At 40.1% G+C, this 18,828-nt stretch overlaps 1 protein-coding gene across 2 annotated transcripts in view; it reads left to right on the top strand.

Moving 5' to 3' along the window:
- grk3 (G protein-coupled receptor kinase 3) overlaps nucleotides 1-18,828 on the top strand; it is an 89,686-nt gene that overhangs the window by 32,581 nt on the left and 38,277 nt on the right. For both annotated transcript variants that reach the window (XM_055019082.1, XM_023266529.3), the window contains exons 3-5: nucleotides 16,130-16,203; nucleotides 16,340-16,441; nucleotides 18,178-18,252. In XM_055019082.1, coding sequence (XP_054875057.1) covers nucleotides 16,130-16,203; nucleotides 16,340-16,441; nucleotides 18,178-18,252 — 251 coding nt within the window. The remainder of the gene's footprint in view (nucleotides 1-16,129; nucleotides 16,204-16,339; nucleotides 16,442-18,177; nucleotides 18,253-18,828) is intronic.

Here is an 18,828-nt window from a genome sequence, read left to right as displayed (position 1 = left end):
AAAGATTTAATCCGTTGGAAATCACGTCATTGACCACTGCGGATTTATCAGGACTTATCTGTGGGAAATTAAGCGACGACTGAGCAGCCTTAACGGAGTACTGTGCTCTCTAAGTGCTTTTCTTGTTCTGTCACACTGCACAGAGGACACCGAGTTCTCTCACCTTCTAGTCACGGTTGTGCTGTTTCCACAAATTTGCAAGACTTTATATTGCAGTGAACCTGCAGTGGAGGCAAGTGTGACTGAGGCAGAAAACACTTTGATTAATCTGTAAGTTGCTAATAGGCCAGCAGAAAATCTAAAAAAACACCCACTACCATTTGCTGTAGCACATGGGGATATCAAGTCAGATCAGTGTAAAACTCCAAAAATATTTACTTCTTCTTCTCTTACTTAATACTCACATTTTAGAATCTGCAACAATCAAATTTACTTAAATGACTGATCCAATATGAAATTAGATGCCATGATATTTCTATTGACTCTCTGAATCGCTCCACAGTAATGGGCTTACATGCTATAGCAGTGTATGTTGGACTTTCAAGCATAGTTCCAGACATGATCATTTCACTTAAGTTACTCTCAACCTTGTATATTTTGTACTAAAGCAAACTGTCGCTGTTGCCTTTAGAGAAAGTGCTTGTTGTGTTTTCCCACTTTCGCTGACTCAAGCAGGAGGATTCAGTCTCTAAGCTGAGCAGAGTTTCTGCTGCTGTGCTCTAAAAGCTGCATCTTTCACACACACAGAAACTGTCACCTTCTCACCTGCAACCTCAAGAATGGAAGGTGTTGCATCAAGGTTTTGTTTGATGGTAAATGTTCCGCATTGAGGTCCATCACGTGCAAATGAAGGTAATCAGTTGCACTTGACAGATCTTTTGTCACATGTGTGACTTAAAGCCATGGAAAGTAGTTGCTTTTAGTTTGTGCCAAGGGAGTGAGTGAACTCGATTAAATATCGTTGTGATCTCAGTCGAGCTGGTTGTGAGGTGGTGAGGAGATTGAAGCCACATTAAGTTCTACTGACATGACGCATCTGAATGATTTGACCAATCTGCCAGTGATCAGGTTGCATCCTGGGTAATGTAGGAGCCAATTTTTGTCCAGAAACATCTGTGGTTCTTATGGTTTAGATCTGATGATGCTGTACTGGGATTGGCTCTTTTATAATCACTGAGGTGGGTTAATATGGACTGCAGCTCTTTCCCCAGCAAACAATAACTTTGGTGGGGCGCTATGTAAACGTTACATTAATGTTGCTAAGGTTACTGTTTGCTGGGGCGAGTACTGCAGTCCACAATGAGCTGCCCCTGGAGCAAACCGTAACCTTCAGGAAACTTTCAGGGACCATTCATTGAATGTTCTCTGAACATTCATGGAACTTTCGCTGAGCAATCTCAATTCCCTGATGGTTGCTGCTTCCCGAACCTTCAGGAAACGTTCCCTAAATGTTACTGTTTGCTAGGGTGAGTACTGCAGGCCATATTAACCAACCTGCAGCAATCTGTAACCCTCAGGAAACATTCCCTCAAGTTTTCTCTAAAGGTTAATGTTGCTGAACCTTCAGGTAACATTCAGGAAACCTTTAGGGAGCGTTCTTTAAAGGTTGCTGTTTGCTGGGATTAGTGCTGCAGTTCATATAAACCAGCCTGCAGCAAATAGTAACTTTAGGTTACAGTTTGCTGAACCTTCAGGTAGCATTCAAGGAACCATCAAAGAACGTTTCCTGAAGGTTATTCTTTGCTTGGGCTTATGATTTCTCTTCTGTACAGTGTACAGAGGTAGATGTCAGCTTTTCGCGTTGTTGCCCACTTCCCATTTTTCCTCTGACCCATACTGCCCAAGTTTTTGCAACACAAATGTGTGAATTCCACGTGTCTCTCAGACAGGAAGTCTGTATGCGTGTGTTATTGTGTGTTTGAGCCGTTTCACATTGCTTTTACATATGACAAACACTAAAAGCACAAAACAATGCACATGAAATCAAAATCAGAAACCAACAATCTTCATACAGAATCCAGGGAGTCCTACACTAGATCTGAATTTGACAGCATGATCTCAACAATTATTAGTACTGTAGTGTCTTAGCCCTATATGTACAGAAATAGTTTATTTCCATAAGTAACAAGAAAAGCACTCTTAGAGTGCAATACTCTGCCAAGGCTGTTCATTCCCCCATATAGCATTGTCAGAAATGCAGCATTTTTAAATTAATGCAGCATTTATTTATTAGTTATTGATGATCAGAAATCATGGCAACATAGAATGTGGCCATGTAATATAGATGTGCCCAAAAACAAAATGACCTTGCGCTGAGCACAGGCGTGTGTTATGCTTGTGTACGTTCTGTACGGATACCGAATCGCGTGGCCTAAATATGTAGCGGGCGGCGGGAATTGATGGGACTCGGAAACACCTCCACAATTTAATCAGTCGTTCCTTGTATCATTTCCAACTGAGTCCCAATACGTCCGAGGCGCTGGATTTGTAGTAGACTGCAATCATGGGATCGTCAGCAGGCAGATGTAGTGTTCACTTGTATTCATAGTTACAGTGACACCGTGCTGCTGTCTCGCAATGATGCAGAAATCTTTAACAAATCCGATAATCCAGACTATACGTCGCATCACTGCCAAAATCTAATCACTTGGTCCTTGTGTCATTTCTGACCTTCACTGAAAATTTCATCCAAATCCGTTAGTCCGTTTTTGAGTAATGTAGCAGACAGACAGACAAACCAATGCCGAACATCACATTAAGGGTAAAGAAGTATTTTATTTCATTTGTGTGGGGGCTTTAAACCCTGCAGTGTAAATAAATTTACATTATAAGTAACAGTATTGGGTCTGGACCCAACATTTAAACTTTTTATGTTAGGGTTAGGTTAGATTATTATTTTTTTTTTACTTTAGAGAACTCTGGCTCAAATAACTTGTTTTAAATATGTATTATAAATAATGGTGACAACTGGACTATTTGTCTTCATCTGTTTTAAACATGAAACTTGTCAGTATGTTAAAGGTTACACTGTCTGTTGGTGATCACATTAATCCGTGGTGTTCCTTATCGGCCCCAAATATTACTTTAAATGAAACCAGCGTGAACGTGCAGGTTGATGTGATAAAGCTCAGCCAGGAGGCCAGCAGACACTCTCCATATGCTTGCACTCTTTATTGTTGTGTCCTGTGTGTCTAGTTAGCCAATTAGGTTGTAAACCACATATATAAATCATCCTTTGTGCTTCGCGTGTGTGGGCTTGCTAACCCCTCTTAGCGTGCTGTTTGTGGATGTATTTATTTTTTGTTAAATTAAAGTGTCAGGGTGTTTACAAGTCAATGTAAGTTGCTTGAATTCACTCGGCAAATGCAGTGTGTTCAGATTTTGAGGGCCGAGATAGTGTTGTTCAGCATATTGAGTGCAGCAGCCTTTGTAAACAGAGTTGTTCCAGGACGAGACATCCGCTTTTTAATTTGTTCAAACAGCCCCATGCTGATGAAGTCAGAAGCTGTCTTGAAAGCACTGTTTGTTAGTCATTTTGTTTCTATAAAAAATGACTTTTAAACACTGGTTGTCACGGTCTCATTTTCATAACAAAAGTGCCTTTAAAATTAGCAGGGGACACTTTGTTTTAAAGGTAGTCATGAAACACTAAATTGTTTATACTATGTTCCAGGATATTTGTTTGTTCCAGAGTCATCTGATATGTTTAAATACCCTCGCCTTAAAGCTGAATCAGTTAGTTATTTTTTTTTAATGAGAGGTTTAATCAATAAAAAAAAATGGCTTTGTGTGATTCTATTTTATTTTTATCACCAAAATTTTGTCATTTATCAGGAACTGGAAACTATAAAGCCAGAAAGAACCACCGGATTTTCAACTTTACGATAGTCTTTCAACTTTTGAGTTTGACGACGAAAACTACTAAATCTGAACTCCACATATTGTAAATTGAAATAAACTGTGTAACCATCAATCATCCGTACACCACTTAATATTCATTAGGGTCGCGGAGGGGCTGGAGCCTATTATAAGTTTTTATTTTGGCATATAGTATAGCACACAGACAGTGGGGGAAAGATATGCAGTACATGACCATGAGTCGGATTCAGACTACAGCTACAGCCACACTGAGTGCCCATATCCCAGCTAACTTGGGACAAAAGCAGGGCAACATGTTTTTAGACTGTCAGAGGAAGCCGGAGTACCACACATGCACAGGAAGAACTTGCAAACTCCATGCAGAAAGATCCTGCGAAGGCCGGGACACGAACCGGGGGTCTTCTAGTTGCAAGGCGAAAGTGCTACCTACCAAGCCAGCCCTCCAGCCCTTGCAGTAACCGAATCTTGTTATAAACAAAAATCTCCTCAGCGCAACTGATTCTCCATGACTGATTCAGCTGCGACCAACTGTCAGGTGACTAAGATTCAGAGAATTTTCAGGTGAACTGCAGGATGTGGATCAATGAAATAAATGCAGCATGGCTCAAAAACAGTGTGGTGAAACTTGTTTCTCGACTTCATTTGCAAAATAGTTGGTTGTAGAATATTTTATTATTACACGTAAGCTCTTTTTTATTTATGGCATTCTAACTGTGTCTTATCTTATTTTGTCCTCAACCCAAAGATATTCAGTTTACTGTCAGAAAGGAGGAAATTCACCAGAAACACATTAAAGAAGCTGCAAACACAGAGTTTAGACTTTTCTGTTTATTCAAACAAATTAATCAGTCATTAAACCTGGAAATTAATTCAGCAGTTACAGCTCTAGTTTTTACATTCAACTATTACTGACAGATATCTGCCATGAGGCAAACTAGTGGACAAAAAGGTAAATATTACACAAAACCTTTTTGTCTGCTCGGCTGCAGGCATGTGAGGGAGAAGTGCATTCTTATAATTTATTGGATTTTTTTTTTATTAGCATACGTGCCTTTTGTAAACGCGTTTCTTTTCCATTTTTTTCATTGCAGAATTTCCTTTCAATTTCAGACAAGTGACTTTCTTAGTAGACAATAACAGAAACCTTGACCATCTAAACTAGGTAACAGTACATATATTGCTGCCTACATCCCCAACAACTGTGTTTCTGAGAACTTATCCTTAAGGCATGCAGTGATTGCCATATAAGCTTGTAAATAAAACTGATTAAAAAAAAAAAAAAAAAAAAAAGCTGCCTGGGGTTGAAGTAATCCACAGTGCAGTGGAAAGCAAGCACTACATGTGTTCTGCTGTAGCCATTTTGTAGTGGATTTATTTATCAGGCTGTGGCAGTGTTGTCTTTGAAACCCATTTTATGACGTCACAGATCAAGAGAAGTCGTCAGAGCTCTGTGACTGAACTAATAGGGAGGGTCCACCATCTGTGCTCACACCGTGGAGCAACAGAGCAGCACGGTTGGGAGAATACTTAACATTGTTTGCTGATTCTGAAGTTGTACTTGAATGAAGATCTGCCACATTGTGCAGCGGACACAAACACAGTGTGGTGTGCTCGGTGCCGGCTCTATTCCACAAGTAAAGGTCAGCGTATGTATAATGCAACACAGCCAAGTCATCTCCTCGCTCACATCACCCTCCAATAAGAATGTTTTTCCCTTTACCATAAATCAAGTAGATGATATATAAAGCAAATTTTTCACCTCAGAATATACAGCTGCCTGTTTACATCTTAAATCCAAAGTAAGATTCAAAGAGCTGTAAAAGGTTGCAGATTCACACTAGTAGAATCATCAAGGTAGAAGGTTTATGGTTTTATTTTGTAAGCGTATGCTGTGTACTAAATGTTTCTGAAATGCATTTATGATGAGCGTTGACCCAGCATTCTTACATGAGACAAGTGTGAAAATATCACGAGTGAAAATGTGGCTAAGTGTGCACTTCCTGAAAGATACCATTGACAGAGTAGACAGAAAATGTGAAACAAAATGATAAATTGTGGCAAAGATAAAGGAAGTCTGATATGCTGCTTTGTTATATTTTAAATAGCAGCTCCAATATTTTTAAGATTATACAGGATGTCCCTAAAGTCTGGACATATAGGAAATCTCATTAAGTATATATTTTTTAGCCTCCACGGATTAAATATGGCTTTGTCGAAAGAAGAAAGAGTTGAACTGGTACTTCTCAGTGGATGTGAAGGATGGACATATGGAAAGATAGATGAATTGAATGCATGTCATCCAAGGAGGAGTCCACCTGGCTTTTCCACCGTGTCAAAGGTGCTTAAAAAGTTTAAAGAAACGGGTAGTGTCATGGACAGTCCATGTTCTGAATGACCAAATGTATCAGCCAAAACTAAAGAATTGGTCATGGCTGTAATTCGTTGTAGCCCCAAAAAATCACTTCCCTAACCCTAGTCCTATCTTTCGATATGTCTATCCTTCATGTCCACTGAGAAGTACCAATTCAACTCTTTCTTCTTTCAACAAAGCCATATTTAATCTGTGGAGGCAAAAAAAATTCTTTAATGAGATTTCATATGTGTCCAGACTTTAGGGACATCCATTAAAATGAGGACTGTTTCAGATTAGGTGATCATAGTGTCATTCATTCTTGCTGTGACTTGGCTAAGAAACTTGACAGACTACACATTGGTTTCCAACTAATCATGCGTACTATTCTTGAGGAGGACCAGCTGCGATGTTTAGAAAAGCATATAAAAGGAAAGAAAAACAGCTGTTGAGCTGTCTGTGGTTTGCACCGACAGTGTCTGTTGGTATAGGTTTTCTGTCCTTTTGCCTCTTTAGCTTTGCTATGTTGTATAAAGAAGACACCTGGGGATATCCCTGATCCAGTTGGATTCATTAATTATTTAGTATCTCCCGATACAGGATTCCAATTTGCCACCATTTCCCCAGACAATACACAGTCAACATCAATCCCATGCTGCTTGACAACTGAATAGCTTTGCAACAAATTGAATTCCAGCATCCAAGCTGTTTCTTAATGTTACTTGGGTTGTCATTGAACTTGTTGTACAACTCTGGTAGGACACTGTCTGAAATGTAGTGTGGAGAGGATGGGGTGTACCATGGCTCCACAAGCGCCAAAAGACGGGGAACACCTGTATTCTCTGCATCAGAAAATGTACAGGGTTATTTAAAAAGAATGAACCGATTTCATTATGCAATATTTTAATAAGGAAAAGCAATAGAAAATTCCAGCCAAGTCACAAGTATTCTACTCACAATCAAATTTATTTCCTGTCTTGCAAGTGTTCAATGTGGCCACCACCTGCAGCATGGGCAACATCAATACGATAAGAGAATTCCTCCCAGACGCATATCAGCACATCACGAGCCACTGAGTTGATCGCTGTTGTTGCTCGATGTCATTCTATGACCTTGAACATCAAATAAAAGTTGATTGTGAGTAGAATACTTGTGCGTTTTCTTTTGCTTTTCCTTATTAAAATATCGCGTAATGAAATCGGTTCATTCTTTTTGAATAACTCTGTATTGTAGATGAGCTGCAGTAGCTGGTTGTTCCAGCAGGTGGAGCTTCTTGGTGTTGAAGCTGTAGCAATGGACAGTTGAGTGTTAGCAGCAGAGAGTATTGTAGGAGTAGACCAGCAGGCCAACTAAGTCCAGCAGAGTGAAGCTCCAGGTAAATGTGTTCATTCATCATATATGATGACATATTTTGGCATTCTTTTGGTTTAAAGACTAATACAATCTGTAAATCTACTTTCAGTCAAACAGCCATAAAATGGAAAGTTCTTCAAATGCCAAACACTTCACAGCCATTTATAACATGATGAGGCAGGATTTTACAACTCCCAGAAGATATCATGCAATAATCTTTTTAATCCTTTGCTGTGATGATTGCTAGGTAAACAATGGACACATGTTCCTGCTACCACATATTCCACCATACATTTGAACGTATGCACATATTGCAAACATTTTGTGCCCTCATTTATGTAGAGCTGAAGTGTCATGACATTCATTTGTTGTAGTTTCACAAATGAGAGGATTTGCTGCCTTTTTAATCCTCTTCAACAGTGTAATTCAATTATTTTGGCCATTTGTGCAGTTTGCCAGACAGAACAAGGGTTTGGGCTCTGTGAAATTGCAATGGACATGTTAGTATTGCTGTAAATATAATTACTTTCACAATCATTCTCAAGTAATTGATCATTGAGTCCATAAACATCAGAGAACGTACTCGTGTCTTGTCCAACTTTAATCCAGTTTACTTCGTTGTCAGGAAAAGTTGATTGAACGACGGTCACCAGCTAATTAACCAAATTATTTTAGTGCCACTTTTTCTTGTCTCATATTTTGGGATTTTTAAATGCTGATCAGGGGCGTTGCACAGTGGCTCAGTCGTTTGCACTGTTGCATTCCAGCTAGATGATCCCCAGTTTGCATCCTGGCCTGGTCCTGGATCTTTCTGTGTGGAGTTTGCATGTTCTCTCTGTGCATATGTGAGTTTTCACCAGGTTCCTCCCACAGTCCAAAAACATGCTGGGGTGTATTGATGATTCTAAATTGTCCGTAGGTGTGATGGTGAGTGTGTTTGTCTCTATATGGAGCCCTGTGATAGACTGGTGACCTGTCCAGGGTGTCTCCTGCCTTGACCTTAAGTCAGCTGGGATAGACTCCAGCCCCCCCACGACCTTAATGAGGATTAAGTGGTGTAAAGATAATGGATAGATAAATGCTAATCGGACCAGACGAGGCTCTCATTGGCTTTATTTTGCACTGAAGTAATAGTGATGAACATATTTTCTCTGTGGTCTTAAGCAGTTTTCCGTCCACAGCACTACCTCATTGATTACATATACACTACCGTTCCGTGGGGTCACTTAGAAATGTCTTTATTTTGGGTGCCCAGATTGCTCAACGGTTTGAGCGGGCGACCCATAAACTGGGACTGCAGTCCCTGACGCAGAGTTCAAATATAGCTCATGGCCCTTTGCTGCAGGTCTTCCCCCCAATCTTCTCCTTACTTTCCTGTCTGCCTGTCAACAACCTGTCAAATAACGCCAAACAAGGCCCAAAAAATTATTTAAAAAACAAAAAAAAAGTCCTTATTTTTGAAAGAAAAGCAGTTTTCTTCAATGAAGATAACAATAAATGAATCAGAAATCCAGTCTAGACATTGTTAATGTGGTAAATGACTATTCTAGCTGGAAACGGCTGATTTTTAATGGAATATCTCCATAGAGGTACAGAGGAACATTTCCAACAACCATCACTCCTGTGTTCTAATGCTACATTGTGTTAGCTAATGGTGTTGAAAGGCTAATTGATGATAATGAAATAAAACCCTTGTGCAGTTATGTTAGCACGAGTTTAAGTGCGAGTTTCCATGAAAAACATGAAATTGCCTGGGTGACCCCAAACTTTTGAACGGTATTGTATGAGTAATCATCACTGAGAGCTGCTGCAATACTGACAGGGTCAGACGTACATTTGCAGAGCAGAGTTGGTTTTTGAAGGTAACTTAGAAAATATTGATCAGGTTTTAATACACACAGTAATCTCATGTAGTCTTACTTGATTTCCCCTGTTAGACTGGAATTCAATGAATAATTCACTTGTTGTTGTTTGGAGCTCATTTTACTCACAGGGCTAGGCTAATGCTAAGAGGTTTGCTGTCAGGCCCGTGGTAAAGGCTATAAAACACCATATTAGTTGATCCCTAATTAGCAACAGTCACATGTGATGATTGGTTATATCTGTGCATACCCTGGTCTGATCAAAAGACGATAACCAACCAATTCATCAAATCATTTTAGTGTCACATTTGAGAATTTTCTGCTTTTTCTCTGTCTCACATTATAATAAATGCATATTTTTTGTTATTTGGCGAGACGTTTAATGGCATCAATTTGTTTTTCAGGAACTATCGACAGCTATTTTCGCTGATGTTTCATGAACCAAAGCATTAATCAATGTCAAAATAATTATTTGCTGCTGCCCTACTGTAGTGTCAGAAGTGATGTAGTCAGAAACGTTGCAGCCAGCTCACCACCAGCCCTACCTGCTCCACACGGCCAGGCCAGCTGTTGCCTGTGCTGATGGAAGACAGAGGCAGCAGCGAGAACAAGCCAGCTCAGTATTTTTCGACAGTTCAGGTGATCTCGCTAATGAGACAAAGCTCAGAGGAACTGGCGTCTGATTTGAGCTTGTTGTGTGTGTGTGTGTGTGTGTGTGTGTGTGTGTGTGTGTGTGTGTGTGTGTGTGTGTGTGAGACTTCTCTGGAAGAGGCCATTTGTTGAATTAGCTGGTCAGTGTTGAAGTGTTGAGCGATTAAGGTTAATCCTTGAGTCTTGGTGATGTAAGGGCTGCCGTTTTTCCCCTCTCTCCTAATACCTCGCTCGCATGTTTAGTCCTCACTGCTGAAAACCTGTTTGTGTGTGTTTGGGAGGAGGAGGAGGGGGGGGGGGTTGTCAGTAGCACCCATTCTGCAAACAAGGATGCCCTGTGCACTCGGCTGTGTACATACGCCATGTGTGGATGCATGTGAGGACGTTTATTTGTATGAGCCTGAGTGTCAGCACTGGAGCAGAGGGGAAATGATGCATCACGTCTGGAGCAGAGATAAAGCAGAGGGGAAGCAGTGAGAATGAATGATAGGAGGCGTGAGGCCCAAAACAAATGGCTTGTGCTCCGAGCTGGTCTCAAACTGAATCAGTGAGGGCGCTAAATTGAAACAAAAGCCGCTTTTTAGAAGCTTAGAAGCTCATTTTGTGTTTGTTCTGTGTCTGATTTCAACAGCTAAATGACACTAAAGGCTTAAACAGTTAAGGCCTTTCTTTGTCTCAGCTGCAAAGAGAACAAGGCCTGTTTCAAATAAAGACTCACTGTACTTACTTACTTTATCAAAGCGCATGTCAGACTTAAAAAAAAAAGAAGCCTCCCTTTTTTCTTATCTACGTGTCGAAATTTAGCTGCTAAGTATTTTCAATAATACATTGATGAAGACACATTACCTACGAACCCTCTGAAGCCCAAGACATGCTAGCTGGTTTGACAGGCGTATCTTCTTCACAATATTGCCAAAATGAAACTATTTGTTAAAGCAAGAATATCAAAAAAGGTGTAAAATGCTGATATTCCAATCAAATTATTTTGTTCAACATGTCACATATGCAGGTCTTCACAAAACACAAAGCATTTGTGCCATCAGGCTACTAAATGACTGACTCTCCTACAATATATATGTAAATAGCAATATTTTGCACATTTTTCCTGCCTTTGCACATATCATCGTCTGTTTACATAACAGTATTGCACAAGATACTAACATTTGCACAAAGAATTAGTTTTTTAAACTATTTTTGTTTTATTTTGTCTTATTTTTATGATATTCTGTTTTATTTCATTTTATTACTCCACCACGGAGGTGGAGACTGTTTGAAACATTACTCAAAAACTGAATAACAGATTTGGATGAAATTTTCAGGAAAGGTCAGAAATGACACAAGCACCAAACGATTCGATTGTGGCAGTGATGCGGCTTATAGTTTGGAGCGACAATTTTTTAAAAGATTTCGTCGGAAATGATACAATGACTGAGCAGCCTTGGCGGAGTACTGCGCTCTCTGAGTGCTTTTCTAGTTTTCTTTGTTATTTCAGTTGTGTGACGGGAACTCACAAAATAAGAAATTCAAAATTCATCGCTCAGGGTAATCACTGTGTTTTTGCTGCATGTATGACAATAAAGTTCTTGAATTTTGAAATCCTGTAAAATACAAAACAATCTGAACTCCTCAGCACAACTGAGAAACCGTGACTGACTCAGCTGTGACCAACAGTCAAATTCAGAGGTTTCAGGTGAACTACAGGCTGCAAGAGATACTGAGAGAGAAATCAAACGTCCTCTCTACTCCCAGCAATGGTCGTTCTGTTTACATAGAGGTGCAGGACTTTATATTGCAGTGAAGAATGATCCCACAGTGAGAAAACATGAGATAGGAACACACACACCCAGGGTTCAGAGAGTTAATCTCTAACAGGTGATGGATGTGTCTGTTTTTACATATCAACTCCTAAATCTGCCTGGAACTGACATTTTCTTGTAGCTTTACTATAAAAATATCAAGATTTATATCTCATATACTCTCTCTTTCCACTTTATTAGATACACATAGCTAAAACTACTGTGCAGTCTTCTACACCAGCCCTGCAATAAATCTTCAAGATTAGAATGTTCAGGTGTTACTTAGAGGGAAGTCCCTCTAGCTGTAGTTATGCATTGTCTCTGTTTTTACAATTTCTCGCTCAGATAAATCAATCATTTTCAGTCATTTTGGCTTTTTAAATCAGAGGATTAAACAATATCTGGGATGTCTGACTGCACCAAATTTACCCATTTGAAGCAAAACACAGAGAGGAGACCACAGACCCAGAGCATCCAGTGTGTAATGCTGCTGAGTTATTTGAATACCCACTGTACTCGCACACATGGTCTCTTTAGGAAGGTTAGAGTGACCATCCAGAACCATGATCTGTGTCTAGAGCGAGATCCTGTTAGCCGTCTATTTCTGCTAATACGTGACACTAATCGGGTAAAGCTACAGAGAGGACGACGTATGCAAACACTGCTGCTGTGGTACGACAGCATGCAGCATGTGCACACAGGTGACAAATTAAATTACAAAAGGTGTCAAAGTAAAGTGTTGGGCCGCCACGTGCTGCCAGGAAAGATTCACTGCTCCTTGGCCCTAATTCTCCAGGTCTGAACTCTACTGGATAGGTGGGACACTCTTCTAATTTCCCTGTTTGGTGTTTTGATGGTGGTGGTAGAGAACAAACAAGGGTGGCAGTGGGGCCCCAGAAAGTTCCTGTGAGTGTTTGTTTGTGTGTGTACACACACACACACACACACACACACACACACACACACACACACACACACACACACACACACACACACACACACACACAATGCCCCTTCACTGTATATATTTCCTACTAAAATACAGTCTTTGGTTGACATTCCATCAACTTCTCTACCATCACTATTTTGCCAAAATGATGATGTGAGCTCATTCGTAGTAGCATAAAAGTTGAACTTGAACAATACTGCCTATATATGTTTCCATTTTATCATTTGGATACAGTTGGAAGCATTTTTTTATTTGTTGGAGTTATATTTCTGAAGATATTTGACCCTTAAAGATTGGATTTTTTGGGTGGAAAATATAATAAATCCCAACTCTTGAAAACATAAAATTCTCAAAATTCTGAGAAAATATTATACAGAACTTATGTCTTGGGTGGCAAATAACAAAAACTCTGGGAAAAAAAAAAAGTCTGAGATGGTAGAGCAACATATTTCCTAAATTCTGCCACAGCTGACACTGCTGCTGAACTCCTGTAACATTTCTTCATCACTGGATCTTTTCTTTGCTTTAAAAACATGACAACCACAAAATTTATTGTGGAAAATATCTCCATGTTTATTCTACAATATTGTGAGTTATCACTTGGTGCCTGAGCGTAGTGCTTTCCTTTAAATAGACATTTGCTTAATTTGATGCAGAAAAAAATCCTGTAAAGGCAGGAAATGAAGTGTCTGATGCTTTTCCTTTAATTTGTCTGTACACTGCTGCTTAGCTCATTACTCCTCTCTGTCTCTTGTCTCTATTTGTCTCTGCCCCCTTGATGTGCATCTTTGTTGTGACCACAGGTATCTCTGAAGGCAGTGATATGTTAATGTTACATAGCAGGCAGGGAAGGAGTCGTTATCGGGTCGAGCCTCCTGGAGAGCACCACAGTCTACTGTACTTCTCATCTCTGTGTCTCCACTGCATCGTTCACACATAGCTGGTAGCCACGGAGGCAATTACCATGGCAACAACGCATCTCATCTCTGCAAGCAGGGTTGATGCGTCTTTATTGCCCCCACCTCTCCTCTTCTTCCCCAGATTGATGTTGCACTAAGTATGGATTTGCGCGACACGTCGTGAGCTCTTTATCTGTCGTTGGTGCATTTGAGAGCGGCTCAGAGTGTGTGATGTTCAGCCAAATAATGCCCGGTGCCATTTTCAGTAATTATGACCTGTGTGTGTGGGTACATTTGTAGACCGGAGAGAAGAATTAGCTGCTGTACGAACAAGACAGCCTCAATCCATTATTAAGGCTAATACAGTAAATGGCTCTGCCCTTCTTTCATGTTTATGGTGTTTACTTCGTCCTGTACAGCACCTGTAATACTCTCTGACTGTCATGTCCCCAACAGCCTCTCATATTTGCTTTCAAAAGACATTTTCAGCCTCTAATCTTATATTAAATCATTTGTCTTTCTTTCATGTGCATCTCTGCAATGGAGCCATGTCACTGACAGCTGCATTGCTAATATTTTCTGCTAATTTCAGACACCCTAGTGTCACTATGCAGTTTCATTTGTTTGTTCTTTTGACATGTTTTTGAAGAATGCAAATCCTTGTTTATAAAGGAAGACTCATCCATGGTCAAATCTGACAAACACACACCTCCAGGCTAGTGCTGGATGATATGACGATACACATCGTGGGAACGATAGAAAGTGTCTATCGTGCCATTTCTCTTCTATCGTTTCTAACCTAATTTTATCAATTATTACAGCAAATATATCATTAAATAGCCTGCTGCGATTATATTAGTGTTTTCTTGTCACTATGCATACCCTAAGTTTATATAAATGAAAATAAAGAAGAATAAAAAAGAGATTCTTCGCAAAGAAACTCCGTCTTGTGGTTTTGCGACATGACGCTGCTTTACGTTCTTTGATTCTCACGCGGGTTTGCGACATGCTTTACTTTACTTAACTCATGAGTGCTGAGCGATGGATGCGCAACAGGTTGAAGTTTCATGCCCGGAGTCACAACAGATAGAGACAGTTACGCAGGCAGCCCAAGAAGAAGCACTTTTACCGAAAAGAGGGAGTACGTCTGTGATTTGGTTACATTTTGGGTTCAAGAGGTCCAACACGGAGCAGAAGACGGCCATATGCAAACTGTATGATTTTGAAAAAAATGTGATGGCTACTGTACCTCCGCCACAGCTGTTTTCATTTGATACATTTATATTGCTGCACTAAAACGTATGTTTCTCATTTGTGACAGTTCAGGTAATGTCACTTCAAAATAAAGTTGGAGAAAAGTAAGCAATGACATTTTTGTCAAACTTTTCAGAGAATAGCTGAAAACATACTTTATTGTGGTATATCGTGATATATATCGTTATCGTGATATAAAATAATCCATATCGTGTTATATGATTTTTTTCCATATCGCCCAGCACTACTCCAGGCTGATAAGCACTTTATCAGGGTACAAGTAAACCTCTTAGGAAAAAGAAAGATTCAGGACAAGAATACAAGGATGTTTTTTTTTTTTTTTTGCAGGAGGCTGAGTGAGAAAATCTTGGTCAATTGAAATCATATCTATACTTCAACCAGTCAGTTGGTTCAATTGATTTAGATGACTTAAATGTTCCACTGAGTGCGCTCCACCTGCCATCCTTATTAGCCTAAATAAATTCTAAATCAACATAAAAAACTAGCATTTGCAGCATATTAAATCATTTGAACCTGGTTATTTCATGCTGGAATGATAAAAACAGACTGGGAAGAGACCAGCTACATATATTCAGCCACACCGACCCTTTCTTTAATGCTGTTTGGAGCCGACCGTGGGTAAACATTTACTAAATGTCACATCAAGCAGACCTCACAGTCTTCTTTGGCTTGAGTTGGAAGTTGTGAAGACGCTTGGGTGTGAACAGGTAGTCTGTTCCTCCTGCCCCCAAGAATAGCGGATTCATCCTAGAAGGCTGTTGATGTTGAGCTTTTTTATGGACCAAATCATTATTTGGTGATAGGAGTGATAGTGACCGTGATATGATAGGCTGTTTATGATCCAATAAAGGAGCACGCTTGGAATTTGTTTATACAACTGAACTTTACGCTGTTTCAGGACAGCAACAGTTTGTTTTCATAGTTGAATGCAGTCCGTTCACAACAGTTGGTTGAAAACATCCTCTTGGAGCTTTTAATGAATTTCATGCCCAACAATCCATCAGATAGTTAGAACCACAGAGCCACTCTCTTTGGCTTTCCCAATAAATATACAGAAAACAACGATCAATATCAGGGTTGCTTCTGATCACTGTTTCTCCCTTTGTGTCTCACAGGCTTCCTACTGTTCAAAGACTTCTGTATGAACGAGATCGACGAGGCTGTGCCACAGCTCAAGTTCTACGAAGAAGTAAGTCTGCAGTGTCCCAAGTGTAAACGGGATTAGAAGGCATCATGGGATGTGCGAGAGATTAGACCTCCGATCCCCTCATTCAGATTTAGGCCTCCCAGGAAGCTGACCTTGTGTGCGTGTGTGTCCGTTTCAGATTAAGGACTACGAGAAGCTGGACTCTGAGGAGGAGAGGCTGAGCCGCAGCCGGCAGATCTACGATGGCTACATCATGAAGGAGCTGCTGTCCTGTTCACATGTGAGCGCATCACTCATTCTCTCTGGGTCAAATACATGCAGATGGATCACAGACACACCTGAGGCTGCAGTGGTTCCCAGCCTCAGGGTCGCTCAAATCCCCCCACTTAATCAGTTACAAGATAAATCTGAAGATTGTGCTGATCAGAAAAAGAAAAACATATTTTTCTTGTGAAATCTTGCATAATTTTGGGTCTGCAGGTCTATAAAATATATCTGAGGTTGGCAATTAAAGATGCCATCAAATAGTCAGAAATATTAAAAAATCCTGAATTTTCCTGACTTTTCCACTCTACAGCATTCTTTTCTCAGGCTGGTTGCAAACATGTTTCTGTTGACCAACTGATCCGTTATGTTCTCCCATTCTTTTAATAAGCTTTAGATTGATTTTTAAGTTTAAAGCTATCAGATTGTATTGAAAAATACTAATTTAAAACAGTACTGTGATATCCTCTCATTATTTTCCCCCTAAATTCAGTTTACTCTGACCAGTATCTCTGAAAAAGTGAAAGTATCTCTGAAAAAGTGAAAGAATCTATGAAAAAGTTTCCAACTGACCTCCTCCAAATCAGCTGATTTTTTTAATGTATGAAAACTGTAGTAGGTTTAATGAAGCCAAGCAAAATGTTACATTCACACAGTGAATAGTTTTAGTGGCTTGAAATTTTGCACTTCGAAATTTGCATCACTTTTTGCAACATTTTTGAGCTCTTATTACTTCGGGGGATTATTGGATGAAATGATCAGGACTGAAAAGCTGAAAAGATTAGTTATTAAATTGTTTAAGTTATTAATCAATTGACAATTCATCATTACCATTCCTATTGTTAACTCTGTATGATTGATTTCTTTATTTTCATGTCATGCACACAAGGGCTTGCAAGACACCAATGTACTAGCATTGCAGCTGTACATCCAAAACACACATTATTCTGCTGCTCAGTCCTCAAACAAAATATGTAGCCTTTTATCCCAGGCCTGGCAAAGAAATTCTGCCATGAAAAAGGTTCCTATTCTGAAACATAACTCAAGTTTTTCATGGTCATCCAACCAAAAGAAATCAAAATAAACAGGACATCTTACTGAAAAGTACCTCCCTTATATCTTCATATTCAGGACAGCAAAACATAATATGAAACTCATTCTCAGCTTCACCTAAATTCTGAAAGTCCCCCCTTCACTGGAGTAGCATTAAACCATAGCTCTATGAATGGCTATAGTGAATGTAATTCTGTCTGAATAAAACCAACAGCAGTAAAGGCTGAGAGTGGAAGGATGTACATGTAATTTACTAACTCTAAAAACGTAGATTTAGTGTTTAGATACTCTGTGAAGACTTTGCTCAGAGGGGAACCCAGAGTGGTGATGGGAAATCCTGACAGTGTTTTTGGACGTCTGCAGGCTTCACGTAAATCCCTCTGGCTCGAACACCACCGGCTGGACCGAATCCACATTTACACAAACAGACACATCACAGCTTTTGTCCTGCGAGGCGACAATTTGGGATGTAAAGCAAAGTTAGCGGTGCTGTCTGCAGGGAGGAAGTTATTAAACATGCCACCCCCCACCCAACACACACACACACACACACACACACACACAGACACAGATGTTAGTCTTGGTAGCAGCTACAGAGCAGCTCATGTTACATCCTCGCTTAGAGAAAAGAGAACTGAAATTACTGGTAAGGCTGCATTTTTAATGACCTTTCATTTTATTTCCTCCTCTGTGTCGCAGCCATTTTCCAAGAAAGCGGTGGACCATGTGCAGACTCACTTGACAAAGAAGCAGGTTCCCCCGACTCTCTTCCAGGTAAAACAACTGCCAGCACGTGTTTGTGTCTGAACAGCACAAGAAATGCAGACAACATAGTTATAGTTCATTCAGTCACAAAAAGGTATGTCTTTTGACTGTTGCCACATTAGTCTTCTCATTGAGTGATGCTCTGCTCCCAGTGCTCATGCAACGCTCCCTGTAAGTCCTGTTCTGTAAACATGTCAAACACCATCTGTGATGAACGAGCAATGTCCTTAACTGTGTCAAAACAGTGTCTATTGAACGTGAATTTTATTTTGAGGAGGAGGGAGAAATCACAGGGAGACAAACCTGGCAATAAGGCAGGTGGAGAGTACTGTTTGTGTTGTTGTGGCCAAAAAACCTGATCACTACAGGGTACATTGGCAGGCCCACATGCCATCACACCACAGTTCAGGTCATTGCACTGTATATTCTCGCTCAGACACATCAGGATGTTACAGCAAAACTCTCCATTAACAGTCCGACCCTGGGCAATGAATTCACAGTGCACAACCACATACATGTTGAAGAAAACTGTGCCTTGTGCTTCTGACCTGGTGTTCCTTCACCAGTCTTGGAGACTGTTTCTTT

The sequence above is a fragment of the Amphiprion ocellaris genome, chromosome 17, assembly GCF_022539595.1.
Source record: "Amphiprion ocellaris isolate individual 3 ecotype Okinawa chromosome 17, ASM2253959v1, whole genome shotgun sequence".
Taxonomy (NCBI): domain Eukaryota; kingdom Metazoa; phylum Chordata; class Actinopteri; family Pomacentridae; genus Amphiprion; species Amphiprion ocellaris.
The sequence above is the reverse complement of the archived record's forward strand: the minus strand, read 5'-3'. Positions and strand labels throughout refer to the sequence as shown.